The sequence below is a fragment of the Bidens hawaiensis genome, unplaced genomic scaffold, assembly GCF_021521415.1.
Source record: "Bidens hawaiensis isolate Kalapana, Puna unplaced genomic scaffold, B.hawaiensis_p1.1 tig00054870_1, whole genome shotgun sequence".
Taxonomy (NCBI): domain Eukaryota; kingdom Viridiplantae; phylum Streptophyta; class Magnoliopsida; order Asterales; family Asteraceae; genus Bidens; species Bidens hawaiensis.
In genome coordinates this window covers 30,407-45,082 of record NW_027499883.1, presented here as the reverse complement: position 1 = coordinate 45,082, position 14,676 = coordinate 30,407, and the positions used below count along the sequence as shown (strand labels likewise).

At 35.5% G+C, this 14,676-nt stretch overlaps 1 protein-coding gene across 1 annotated transcript; it reads right to left on the bottom strand.

The window, feature by feature from the left end:
- Positions 1–2,129: 2,129 nt before the first annotated feature.
- On the bottom strand, positions 2,130–11,431 carry LOC143600757 (uncharacterized). The gene is given in 17 exon segments (XM_077078352.1): positions 2,130–2,425; positions 2,542–2,704; positions 2,908–3,396; positions 3,902–4,135; positions 4,215–4,500; positions 5,585–6,170; positions 6,600–7,009; positions 7,011–7,351; positions 7,353–7,715; positions 8,222–8,287; positions 8,400–8,525; positions 8,613–8,972; positions 9,058–9,239; positions 9,330–9,466; positions 9,549–10,009; positions 10,164–10,559; positions 11,348–11,431. Coding segments are annotated over 17 exon segments (4,941 nt in total). The 3' UTR covers positions 2,130–2,168.
- Between the last annotated feature and the right edge of the window lie 3,245 nt (positions 11,432–14,676).

Here is a 14,676-nt window from a genome sequence, read left to right as displayed (position 1 = left end):
ATGGGACGCTACTGGGTTTATAGGCCTTAAAAGCAGAGACGCCAGATATGAGACGAGGGCTTCACGTACCTAAGTTTTTTGATACTATGACAATACTAACAAATTAATTGTACATGATAATTTTACATTGCTAAATGCTAATACTTAAAACATAAACTTATTAATAATCTCTATCTATATAGCATATACTTTACTTTTGTTACTCCGTAGACATCTAAAATTGATTATTTAAAATTCAAAAACGTCAGCTAAAAAAACCTAAATATTATCTAGTGTAGAGAAAATGATAAGCACTCATCTCATGATATCGTTTTTTCTTAACTTAGAGATGTTAAGAGAGAATAGTAAGACATCAGAGGAAAAAGAAAAACTAGTTAATCCACGTATTCTAACTTGACGTAGTAAACCTCTTGTTGGGCTACGGTTATTGAATTATTTTAGAAGTGGCACTGGAATTTTTTTACTTGCCAATTGCATAAACATTATATCTTTTTCATTAACAAAGCATTTATCCACCCATGCATTCCGGTTTTTCAAAAAATCAAAAAATTAACCGTCGGTTAATGCTTCGGTTCGGTTTTTCCGGTGCGGTTTTTTTTGTTTATTCGGTTTCGATTCGGTTAATTCGGTTTTCTGCTCACCCCTACATTCCTTCACCACAAAAAAAATGCATGACCGACTACAACAGTCTCATTTAAAAAGTATTTTGATATAATACTGCATGCTGAATCTTTTTATTCTACTGGGACTAGGGTGTACACCGGACGAGATCCTGTTCGTGTTCGTGTTCGTCCGTTAAGCTTTTGACAGACAAACGGACGGTTCACGAATATTCTACTGAACGAAATTCATGTTCGTGTCCGTCCATGTCTGTCCATCAATATTGTAAACGGACGTTAACAGACACTAATGGGCAAATGGACACTGATGGACAAATAGGTCGGTAAGCGGACTGAACCGAACCGGACAGGACCTTGTTTGCGTTCATCCGTTAAGCTTTTACCAGACAAACGTACGGTTCACAAACACCCTACCGAACGAAAATTCGTGTTCATGTCCGTTCATTAAGGAATTGAGTTTGCTCGTTTCGTTCTTAAGTATTGTTAACGGACAACCGAACACTAACGGACACTAATGGGCAAACAAACACCAATGGACACTAATGAGCGTTAATGGATAAACAAACAAAACATATCAAAATACTTAGCATAAATACTAATGAGCAATACATCCATGACATCCAAAAATACTTAACCCTATAGTAACCAAACATATAATCATATCAAAATAATTTTTGGTGTTCAAAATTCACAAACTTCTAGTGTTTTACAAGAAACAAGTTTCAAATTCTTCATTCTTCATTCTTCAGGGAATTCCAACTTACACGACACTATTAACGCGTTATCAGACGTTCACGAACACAATTGAACGAACGCAGCCTTTGTCAGTGTTCGTCCGTTAAACTTACCGAACAAAATTTTTTCCTCCGTGTCCCGTTCATTTATTAAACGAACGAACATAAACGAACTCCCAACTGAACGAACAGCCGGACGTCCGGTTCGCTTACAACCCTAACTGGGACCACAGAGATTCTAAGCTACTAAAGATCATAATCACATATGGACTAATAAGATCACATAACCAAACATATCATGATGTTCATTTGCAACTAGCGATAATATAAAATTATAGATAAACAAACATAAACAAAAGTGCATATCAATTCATAAACATAAGATATTGGAGTGTTACAAAACATCCATATTGGAAAACCTTATGTAGCATCCTAAATTTCAAAAAAGAAAAACTATTATATCACAACACAGAATAAATAGAGTACTCTATAGGGTTGGAAATTATGAACACAAACTGTATTAACATAAAAAAAATTTATTCTAGTTTTTTTGGTAGATCAATGATCCAAGTTGATCTCAAACCTAACTATGTCTAACCAGTGGATCTTATGAAGTTAAATGGGCCAAACTCAAACTTAGACTAGCTCAAACTTGGTCGGACTGATTTACATTAGTAACCTAGCTTAAATAGGGTAAATATTATAATAAATTTTTTTTTGCAATATTCATTTCTTGGATTATATCCAATAAAACAATAACTTGTTACACAGAAAAAGTATCAAAATTGGGTGATAAATAAAATGTCTTATCTACCTACCATCTTCTTCCAAACTTCATAGACATTATTTTCCTCTTTTTGTTCATTTTATGTTTGGCGGCAATTCTAAGCTTTCTCTTCGCATTTCTCTCTGGATTCACAACCGCCATTATCTTTACCCCTTGTTTCCTTTTCTCTCTTTTCGCCTTCAGATTTTTACCAATCAAATGACAAACTTGAACATACTTCAGGTCCCCGATTACGTCCTTTTTGATGCTATCACACACCATTTCTGCATGTTGCTTCGCTTTATCTGGAACACAAACATATGCAACGCTCGTAAGGGTAAAAGAGGGAAAAAAATAAAAATAAATAAAAACTAACAATTTAAAAGGCAGAATCTGATTATATTAGATGTTGGGAACTTACCAGAGAGAACTTTCCCAGTAAATCCCTCACAGATTTTGTATAAAGGAAGCAGGATATGATAAACAAGAGTTTGACCGTCTTTCTGGTCAACCTTTTCCATAACTTCATTTTTATCAAGGATTTTTGGTGATATTTCTTTAAATATATTAAAGATGACTTCCATCTGCAAATAGTTTACATCCAACAGTCAGCTATACAAACTACTAGAGAAGATAAAGATGATGGGTCAAATAGTTCAAATGGGTCCTAAGGGGTCCAAATGTATCTTGAGCTTAAGCACGAGCTTCACCTATTGAGCTCGAGCAATCTAGAAAATATAAAAAAGTGCAATGCCAATCTATTAAAAACACATATACAATTACCAACCTGATCATCCTCCACATCAAGGGCAATCTTCCCCATCGTTTTAATTAAAGACGAAACAAGCAAATACCGATGCTTCTCACAAATTTCAATGTCAATATGACCATTTAGCCCCAATGCAAGAGATGCAAACATACTTCTCCCTTTCCTTGAATCAAGAATAACAAAACCTCTCAAAAGAATCTCTTCATCCTTTTGTTTAAGGGTTGACCAGAAAACTTGAGATTCATTTTGTTGCCCTAACATTGAATGCAACTGAAGATTTACATATACAATATTTTCAATAAGACGCTTGCTTTCATCTCCAGTTAGTGATGCTTTCAACTGAGAACAGAAAGAAGCTGCAAGAAAAAACAGTCTGCTCGGCCTCATCAAGAAACAGCCCGTAGTTGACTTTGAATTTTTGAAGTACAACTCTATAAGACGGTTTGAGATGTTTCGCAACCAAATATGTGGATGCAGTAAGAATTCACAAATTATTTCCCACATGTCCTGTAAACAAAATAAAAATATAAAATAGAGAAACTTTCACAAATGGTCCCTGTCGTTTGACCGTTTTTCAAGTTTGGTCCCCAGATTTTATATACTGCAAACACTTGTGAGAGGGTTAGACATTTAGTCCCCATCGTTAATCCAGTTAGTTTTTAACGAAAAAAGCGATGTCATGCGTCAAACTTTAATAAAATATACTCACGTCGACTTCATCACCTCGATTATGCACTGAACCTTCGATTTTGCAATGACGAAGGTGATGAAGTCGATCTTAGGAAAGGGTATTCTATTAGGGTTCTGAATTTGAAAAAAAACACTATTACCCTCACATGAATGGCACATGACATCAGTTTTCCGTTAAAAGCTAACTGGAATTACTGGTGGAGACTAAACATGCAATCATCTCACAAATGTCTGGACTAAGTTTGCAATTTTTTAAATATGGGGACCAACCTTGCAATGCAACTAAACACAAATTGCGTGCATCAGTAAATGTATAAAGTACCTCATAATGTTCTCCAAATAACAAATCAGGAAATTCAAGCAACATCTTCTCAAAAAGAACCAGTGAATAACAAGCTTCCTTCCATAAAGGAATTGCTGTTTCACCAGAAAGATCCATTTGACCATTTTTGAAGATGTTGACCGCAGATAAAAGTATGCGTCTCATTACAGGAAAAACAGCATCTATATGCTTTGCAAAACCTTTCTTCATTACTTCTGCTGACAGTGCTAATACCTGTATAAGATATTTTGTAATCATCAAATAAATTATTCACACCAATTTAAATAATAATCAAATAAATTAATAACCATACATGTGCTGCAGCACTCCATAAACCCTGTTTCTCTCCAGAATACCAAGACATTGTGTACTCTAAAATAGAGTGGAGACTTTGTGCCCCCACACGACCAATCAGAATCTTTAAAGCTTTCACAGTAGAAGTTTTGACTTTTTTCTCGGAATCATTTGCTAAACAAACAACCAGTTGGAGAAATATAGTTTGTGATTGCTCATCCACAACTTGGGGTGGAAACTTTTGAATAATAACACCAAGCATATCAACCGCTGCTACTCTTCCAGTAAGGTGCTCATATCTACAACAAACATAAATTTATCATTTTAGTAAAGAAAAACGGCGTAGTGTTATCACAAAAACTGTAATTTAGCTCAACACCCTACTATTGTTAAACTTATACAAACTGTTTAGATTAATGGTATTATGGTAAATGTCAGCTACTCGCACTCATACATATGTGAACAACTGTATGCAACAAAAATGTATTTTTTGCTGACATGGATGCCATGTAAGCTCTTTTCCTTACCCTAACAAACCAACTCTCAACATACAAACTTAATTCACATCAACAAGAGTTAACATGGAATGGCACATACTCTTTAATCAACTGTACACATGCTGACTGTGCAAGCTTATGTGCAAATAACTAGAGGTGTGCATGAAACTGAAAAAACCAAACCAAAATAACTGAGCCGAAACATGAACTGACGATTTGGTTAAATGCTTTCGTAACTTTACTTTTCAGTTCATTTTGGTTTTGCATGTAGTAATTTTGAACCAAACCAAAATTACAAGTTTTCATTTTTAATTTTGAATTTTAAGTATTTTATAAGAATTTAATAAATAGTGTAACCTAAATAATTTAGCCCAAATTTTTAATAATCAATAATTTATTAACCAACAAAAAGACTTCGGCCCAAATTCATTATTTTGAGTCAATTCTCTTTTATCAACCCAAGAATTTCAAGACCAAGTGGAAAAACAGAAACAAACAAAATTTAAACTGAAGACCGAAAAAAACCAAAACCGAACAGTTTTCAAAAACTCGAAAACTGAAACTTCAGTTTTTAGATTCGGTTTGAGCCCCAAAACAGCCCATGCACATCCCTACGGCCCTACAAATAACCAACATTTATCAATTATTTCACAGGTGCTGACTTTGCAAGTAACAAGCAATTACCAATAATTGACATGTTAATGTACTTAAACGTGTTAAAAGTCAGAAACAATGGTGAATGCAGTTGCTTGCGCCATCAGCACATAATATATGAACATTTCAGTTGAGGGACTTTCTTGCAAAATCAGAAACTAAGTTGATTTTGTAAGGCATTACCCTAAATAATAAGCTTAACACAAAAAATTAGCATTTACAGGACCAGTTGTTACCTTAAGCAAGCAAGAAATCAAGATGCTGTTGCAACCGTTTTTGTGAGATTGAATAATCTAGCAAAAACTGTAAAAATATCCTACTGCATTTATTGCGTACTCCTTCCACTTGACTTGTTACCATTAACTCTGCAACTATTTTAGCAAGATCATAAATCTCGGGAACCACAACTTTACGGCTCACGATTGCTTTCAACAAAGAAAGTGCAATAAAAGTAGGGTTTCTTTCAAGATCAACAAAAAGCGGGAACTGTAGAAGCATGTGCATTTGATCAGATGAAAGTGTAATACTCGTGCTTTTTAAAAGAACCGTTAATAACCGAATAGAAGATTCAGCCAAGGGAGTGCTTGCATTAACTGAACCATGTAGGATAACAAAGAGTGCGGTTTTAATATTATCCGATTGAGACTTCAGGGACGGTAATGGAATTTGCACAAGAAGTGAAAGGCACATAAGAGATGAAGATATGATATCTTCAAACTTGGAGCTCAAGCAACCACATAATAATCCAACAAAGGGGTCCATGTATGACATTGCTTGCTCTTGGTTTTGTTTAATTTTCATTTTCTTTATTCGGCTATGCAAAACTCCAATAGCATCATCATCATCATCATCATCATCATCATCATCATCATCATCATCATCGTACTCAGTATATCCCACCAATAGCAAAGCTATAGTAGGGTCTGAGGAGGGTAAGATGTAGACAGCCTTACCTCTACCCCATAGGGATAGAGAGGCTACTTCCGGTGAGACCCTCGGCTCGATAGTAGTTTTGCATCAAGCCTTGGACATAAGACACATAACACTCAACCATCGGGACACCGACCGATTGGTGCATGTACCCTTGTCTTTCGGCTATCAACGCCACCACATGATGCCTGATTAACCTTCCGCCACTTTTAACATTATTTTCACGATATTGGTAAAATAACGTCAAAATTAGTGCAATTTCGCTTTTGCCCACCTGAGGGTTCACACATATATACATTATATGCGTGCACCGCAAGCAGGGCGTTGCAAAACTCCAATAGCAAATACAGTTATTAGATGTGAACATTGTGAGCAAGAATGACTTCCTGTAATGCTGGCATCAGCATTTCCATTCAAACCATCTTCAACGAGGCCATAGATGAAAACAAGAATATCTTTCTGGCTTGCAGTTGGGTTACGGTCGATACTCAAAGCTATATGGTGTAACATAGTTTGTAGCTTTGATTTCAACTTTGGGGTCAACTGTTTCTGCAGATGACGTGTAACGAATGACATCAGCTTCAAAGCGTTGGTTTTAAACGTGACGTTTTCAGCAACTAACTGAAGGGTCTCAAATGATTTACTTTTTCGGGTCTCCTTCATTTTTGAAGCAATTTTATCAACTTCTTTTTCTTCAGAAACATCACCAAGAACATCATTTTCCACCACAGAGAATATCTTCTAAACAATAATCCAACTTCCCAGTACCGGTACCCGACAAACACTTTGTTAGAATAAAATTGACTGTATATCCAAGCACGTGAAGCTCAAATCCTCTTTTTAAAGTCGATCTCACCACTTTGAGAATAAACTGGAAATATTCAAACCCTAATTCTTTCAAACAAGCAACAAGAGCAGATCGTGCCTCATCACGAACACTATCAAGACGATTTTTCAAAAAGTTTGAAACGCGGTGGATTATAGTTGGAAGTTGAAGCTCTAACACGTTTCCAGGAAGTAATTTTAGCAACTTGAGTGCAACAAGGCTCACGTTCACGTTGACATTATCGGTATCCAGACTCTAACAACTTTTGTACTTTTGGCAGGATGCTTTTGTGAAGAGAAGTTTGTATATCAGAATGTTTATCTGTTGTTGTACATTTGACCAAGACGGTTGGATTTTCAACTTTGACTTCTTTAAATTGGAAGTGGTCAAGAATCGTGGAAATGAGTCTCAAAAAGAGCTTTTGTTTGTCGGGTCTAAGTTTGACTTCTTTGAAGCATTTGTTCAAGAGTGCATAATATTGTTTCCAACTCATAGAACCAGAAATAGACGCAATGGCTTCAATGCAAGCGTTTCTAAGATGCTCTCCTTTTCCATCTTTTACTTCAAGTAGCATATTGAAAAACAGCGGGAGCAACACTTTATTTGTAATAACCTAAACGGTCAATATAACAGCAAGAATAAGTAGATGGTCAAAACGTCATTTGGTATGGGTCTATACAGTTTGGAACCCGAAAAACACCTTTTGTCCGCATCTCTTAAAATATTTCACCAAGAATTAGTAGATGGCATTAATGATCACTAATTTTTTTTTATCTTATTTAGTTAAAACACTTGAAAATTCAACAATGTTACTTGTCCTTGCAAATTTTGCAAACTTTCTCCTAAAAAAGATCATTTATTATTTTAGTTATTGCAACATAAATATTCACTCTTAGTTCTATTTTGTAAAAAAAAAGGCATGCCCTTCAAATTTTATCTTTTCACATTTTGAGAACTTACCTTTAAAGGATTTCAGTAAGATGGAATATTAATTTGTACACGATTGAAAAAATATAAAGATTTGAGAATTGAAAATGCGCCCACTTAACCATTTTGACTCGTTTTCTTTTTAACGTGGCTCCATTGACCCCATTCATCATTGACCAAATAAAAAATTACCTCTGATAATTGGTGATCACGGACAACACTGCAGAAGCGCATCAATGCCCTCGCTCTCCTATACTTCTGCACTCACGAAAGCCAAATATAAACAAAACGTAAAATTCTAATATTTTCTATCAGCAACAAAATAAAGGAATAAACGATAAGTATTGTAATTATGTATCAACAAGTGAACCTGTAAGTGAACAATATTGGTAAAGAAATCCTGTTCTGCATCTACATGGCAGAGGGCAGCATATGATTCAAGTTTACACACATTGGGAAGCCTCACCACCATCTCCCGTAGTAAATCCAACCAAACCTACAAAATTAACTTAAGAAAATAAATCATATATCTTCCAGAAACAAGTATTAATGGCAAAATAAAAACAATAAACTGAGTTTTCACCTTAATAACAGAAGTTCCGCTGTTCATAGCATCCCCCATGTACTTCAAAAAGAAGTTGTTTATTGTATTCTGAATGGATGATTCAGTCCAATAACCGACACTGAGTTTCATATCACCAGAAATGATCTTTTGACAGAATTCAAGAAACAGAAGCATAAGTCTATATGCACTGTTCCTCAAAACTAAGTCATTGGATGACATGTCATGTACACAATGTGACAAGATGATTAAAGTTTGCTCCTGTCCTACACTGCAGAAGAAATCCATATTTATTTTCTCATAAGCACCAATTATGACATCATAATCAAGAACGTCTATCTCCATGGTAGATGTAGCATTTAATTCTCGTAGAAGTTTTGCCTGCAAAAACACCATATATAGGAGCCAAAATGTTAAGAGTTTCTTAAAAAATAGTAATTGATCAAAGCTTAAAAATCAGTATTACCAAGTGGACTAAGGAAGGGTCACTTTCAGCAAGGAGATCAAAGATGCCACAAATCGCCAACCGGGCATCTAAGGTGGCATGAATAAGAAGTGGAGAGATAGCATTCAACATTCTTAAACTGCCTTCACTTCCTGACTTTGGTACCATCTTCTGAATAACATGCAAAGTCTCGATACATGAATCTGTGTAAAACATGATAGGTTAATATGCAAATCATATAGTTATACAAAGGGCATATTAAAACAATGCCAATAGAAAAACAATATACTAACCCCAGTCGTGAGGTTTCTTGGTAAGAGACGGAAGCAAAATGTCAACAAATTTGTTCCCGAGTGACGCGTCTTCAATATACTTAGGCAACAATTTAAAAATGTTAAGCTCTTTCCCTCCAGAAGGTTTGAGAGATTTCCTATACGAGCAATTCAAACAATAAATTAAAAACCTTGGAAAAGGGGTATATATGTCCAAAACTTTTACAAAAAAATAAATACCTGCTGGTATTTTTGCTTGTAAATAGGTGATGCAAGCTGCAGACAAGGGTATCGATATTAGGAAGTAGAATTCCTTTGACACTAGAATCATGATTTGACACCTCCATGTCAAGATTAAGAAGATTCTCGATGAATCTAAGAACACATGATATGATGGCTTCTGAAGCTGTTGCGACTGTTAATATCGAGAATATATCTGGGACAAGATTATTCGCCCTGTGAATTTGGGGGACAAGTTTGTGGCTTTTACTCATAGCAAGGAAACAAACAAACAATGAGCTTGGCTTCTCACTGCTGGCACCTTCTTGCTTGAAACCATCAATTAATGGTTTTAACGCTGAAAAAAAGATGTCCCAGAAATCCACACTGAAATCATGATCCTCGAATTTACTCAGAACCAAAGATATAATTTTTAGACATAAAGATCTCAAATCTTTTAGCTGTTTTGGAGGCAAGCTTGCCTGCAACTCAAAAACAAACAGCTATCAGGATATGTAAAAAGTAACACTACAATATATGTATACAAACTATGAAGTGTTTTGCATACATATAATTAAAGTAAAGGGGTCGAAACTGTATGATGGATAAAAAAATCTAAACACATAACAATATTACCATGGATTGTTTATCTGCCACATCATTTTCCTCATCATTACTTGATGCACAGCTAGCTAATATTCGAACAATACTTCCCATTAATGTATCAAGAACAGGTTTAATGCGTGACTCGTCAAAAACTCCAAGAATGTCTTCTGTCACATGTAGAAACCCATAGATTTTCTTTGAAGATAATGACTTGATGTTATCCATGGTAAAATGTCTCAATACAGCTGAAGAATCAAAACTAGCAGGAGTTTTAGGTGAACTCCAAGTCAATTCGCTCACATCATCAACACCCGTTGAACCAATTTGTAACGGCTTTATTAATAAAGCAAAAAACAGAGAAAGCTCATTGATATCAAGCTCAGCTAAGAACGCAATTATTGCTTTCCTGTGATGCATGCTTGCAGCCTGAAAAAAATAGGAACACTAGTTATATGTGGTTCTAAAGAACAATAAGTAAGGAAATTATAAAATTGATGCAAAAGCCAACGCAGCTTTTTTCACTAAATCACCCATATGATGAAACTACTATAAAAGCCAATCAAGAACATATCGCCCGTTTCATTTACAAGTACTTGGATTAATAAAATGCAAGGTTGTTACCCGATATTCAATTGACTAATATTTAACCCTAATTCTTCCCATGATATCTCAATTGCCAATGGCACCAAGAACGTATGGTTTAGATCATGATCAAACACAAGCAATAATTTACAAACAATTAATCAAACACCATAACAACTAAAAAAACATTGCAAAGTCATTATTCTATAAATCAAAGCATAACATAGTGTATCAATTAAACCCTACATCCAAGATGATCACCAAGAGGAACTAGCCACTCATGGTTTGAGAAATCATCATGATATCAATTGTATGCAACATCAAACGAATTAAAATGCACCAAACAATGATTACCAATCCCAATATATTGTTCTTCAATCTCCAAAATCTTCTCCCAATGTTTCTTGATGAAAAGATAATGAAAAGGTTAGCCAAAACGGCCAATTAAAGCCAAGATGGGTCAGATGTTACGATCGGACCGTGGTCCACGGTCCAGGCCACGGTTGCCTTTTGCCTCCACGGTACGGTGCAATCTGGATTCTTTGTACCAGTTGGACCGTGGTCCACGGTGGAGCTCTTTTCCATTTCTTGTTTTCTTTGTATCTCTCTCATTCCAGTTCCATTTTCTTCACCGTTTTCGCCCGTGTTCTCGTAACGCCATTCTCTAGCTCCTTAAACCTGCAAATACACGAGCAACCGTAGTCAACTAATTCCATGGAATTAACATAATCCCATAAGTATATTTATATCTTTTAATTCACTTAGTAGCTTCCCTACGGGTCGCTCGTCACCAGCAATTAAAGGCAACAATCAAGGTAACAATGGTATTATTGTGTGCGTGTGGGGGTTTGATATGGGAGAACAAGGTTTATGTTTGTGCAAGGAGTCGGTGTTCTTGCGGATGGTTGAAATATGAAGGCAGGGGTCATTGTTGTGGTTACATACCAAATTATTCATAACCACCAACTGATTGGGAACTTTACAGTGGTTATAGATGTGTTGATGAATGGATGGGATCATCAACATGGGGAAAATGAAGTCCTCGCTTATTCAAAACCAAATATCAAGAAACAATAATTCTAAATACTGCATCGTCCATGGATGATATCAAGAACTTAAAGCAAACAGGTTCATTTTGAGAATATTGTAATTTGTTTGATTTCCTCATTACTAAGGTGGTGCTAAGTGAGGATTATGCTGTAAGGCTATTTGTGGAGGGTCTCAAACCTGAAATTGAATGGTGGGTTAACTTGTTGAGACCAAAGACACTTGATGAAGCATATGAAAAGGCAAAGAACCATGCTAATTTTCTTGCTAGTTGTTTTAGCAATAAAAAAATTAGCGAAAACAAGATTCAAACCATCAACGAATCTGAAAATGGGGTTGAGGTCCAAGAAACCGTTGATGCTAATGATTCAATGGAGAGTGGAAGGGTAATTGATAATGATGTTTTAAGAGAGAATGGAAGTGATAATGAGACTGCATCAAATGAGTTTGATGAAATGTATGGGAATGATAGAGGTGAAATAAAGGAAGATATGGATGAGGATTCAAAATATGGTGAAATAGAAGCTGGCACTAATAAGGAAGATATAGATGCAGTATACCCATTGAATGATAAATTGATTATTGAAGTTTCAATTCTTGTTCCTAATGAAAAACGGGATAACGAGGCTCCACTGAATGAATTGGATATTACATCTGTAATAGAAATGAATGGGATGAGGAATAAACAAAACAATGAATTTGAATTTCTAAATCAGAGATTCATCAAAGAAAATATGTTCGTTGTACCAAGCAGTCCCCTATTTCCCACACATGATACTACAGTAACAACTTGTGATGATGTTATGGGAATTAAAAATGAGATTGATGTATTAAAGAAGAATGTAGAATTCAAAACTTCAAAGGAAGTTGGGGCAGGATTTGTTGCTTGGAAACAACAGATGATTGAAAACGGTGGACCGAGACAGGGAAGCAACAAGACGAACGCTGACGTTGATTTTGCTGATTTTTCAAATATACAAATTAAGATGGAACATTTTAGCATTCACATGAATGGTTGTCACACTCATTGGTTAGACAATATGATGTTCAAGTACAAAAAATTAGGTGTGAGAAGATGGCTAGTTAAGTGGAAACGTAAGAATATAGTCAAACGACTTAAGGAGTTACAAGGACTACAACTGCAAGAACCTCAAACAGGTGTGCAGCCTAATGTGAAATTCTTATTTTGTACTCAAACAACATATTGCATAGGAGTTGGTATAATCACAGCTTGAGAAAGCACAATTAATGAATCAAGTTTCATATGGGAGACACTTTCCGTCACTATGGTTACAAGGGTAGAATTGTCATCAGGTAGTGTCAATGAGAGTGAAGCACTCAGTGTTGACGTAAAAGGTTTAAAAATGAGACCATCATGAGGGACACTATTCAATTATTGATAATTGAAATTCAAGGTCAAAAAATTCTTATTCTACAATTGGCTGATGAGTCTACTCAACACTTCACATATGGTAAATCACCAATGTTTTGGATGGGACCCACTGAATTTAGGATCCATGGATTTATAGGTCAAAATGATGCAGAAGCAAAACCGGTAGCGATGATAGAGAGTGAACAGTGGCATGGGTGTTTCAACATGGAGATAATGATTAGCATGGATACCAGTTTTGCTTTAGCATCAATTAGTTTATATGGGTATTCTTCACATTGCAAATTTGCTACTAAAATTATAGCAGTTTGGATTTTCGTAAGGAAAAATGACATAGTTGGGATGATCGGAGACTATATGTTGCTGCTAATGGTTGTCCGAATCAGAACGGTTCAAATGATGATTCAGAGTTGTGATCTTGTCGAAGCACAAGAATTTTCCCAGTTTGTTTTTGATAGTTTTGATTAGCAATTTTTTTCCCTTATTTCTTTTTCTAATTCGGATTTTTGAGGGGGGAGTAATGTTAGGTAGTAAATAATAGGGGGTGAGTTGTAATAATAGCATATTATAGGGGTTGTACGTGTAGTTATTCATTTGTGTTGTTGTACTTAAACGATGAGATTATCGGTAATGAATCAGCTATTGATTTGTGAGTTTAATCTCCTTCTTCTTCTTTTGTGATTCTTCTTCTTCTCCGTCTTTAGCTCGTTTACCGTTTTGATACGTAACAGTTTGTTAATAAATTTGAAGCCAGAGGAAGCAACAATCATATAGATGAACGAACCAATGTCTTTTGACAGTTGGGGAGATGGTGGCATTGTGGTGTCCGGTGGTGGTGATGGTGTTGAGGGAGAAAAAGAATAGATGGTGCAGTTTGCAATAACATCAAACTATGGGGTTGCAAACTACATAGGTATAATAGTCTTTTTTAACTCGAATTTAACAATCAATAACCGGTCGAGTTGACGGAGGAGCTCAAATTACCCCATATTGCATATGTCATAATGCGATTTGTCAGTGTATTGACCACAGTAGTATCCTGCATTATGGTGTTGACCATAGGAGTGCAAATTGCAATTACCTCTATATTTTACCACATTGTAAAATTTAGTCCCTCAGGCAAATATCATCGTGAGTATTAGGGATAACACACACAAAAAAGAAAGTCTTAACAAAACCGAAACGAAAGATTCTTCTCATGAACCAACCCGAAGACCTATTACACACCAAAACAAAAGTTTAACCATTTATGTAGAAGAAATACTTAGCATTAAAGCACGAGTCAATCGTATCCCAAATCAACTTCTTTAATCTCATAGCACTTAATCCTTATCAGTATAGTTAACTTTACTAATACGTTATAATAAACTTCTATTTGTGAAGGAAAAAGAGGTTAGATAGACCACAATCAATGCATGGCACTATAATGGTATCAACAATTCGACCACTAATCAATTTTCGTCTCGTTTATTCCCCGCGTTATTTAAACAATTTCACCCACACACAATTTAGCGTATTTACTGT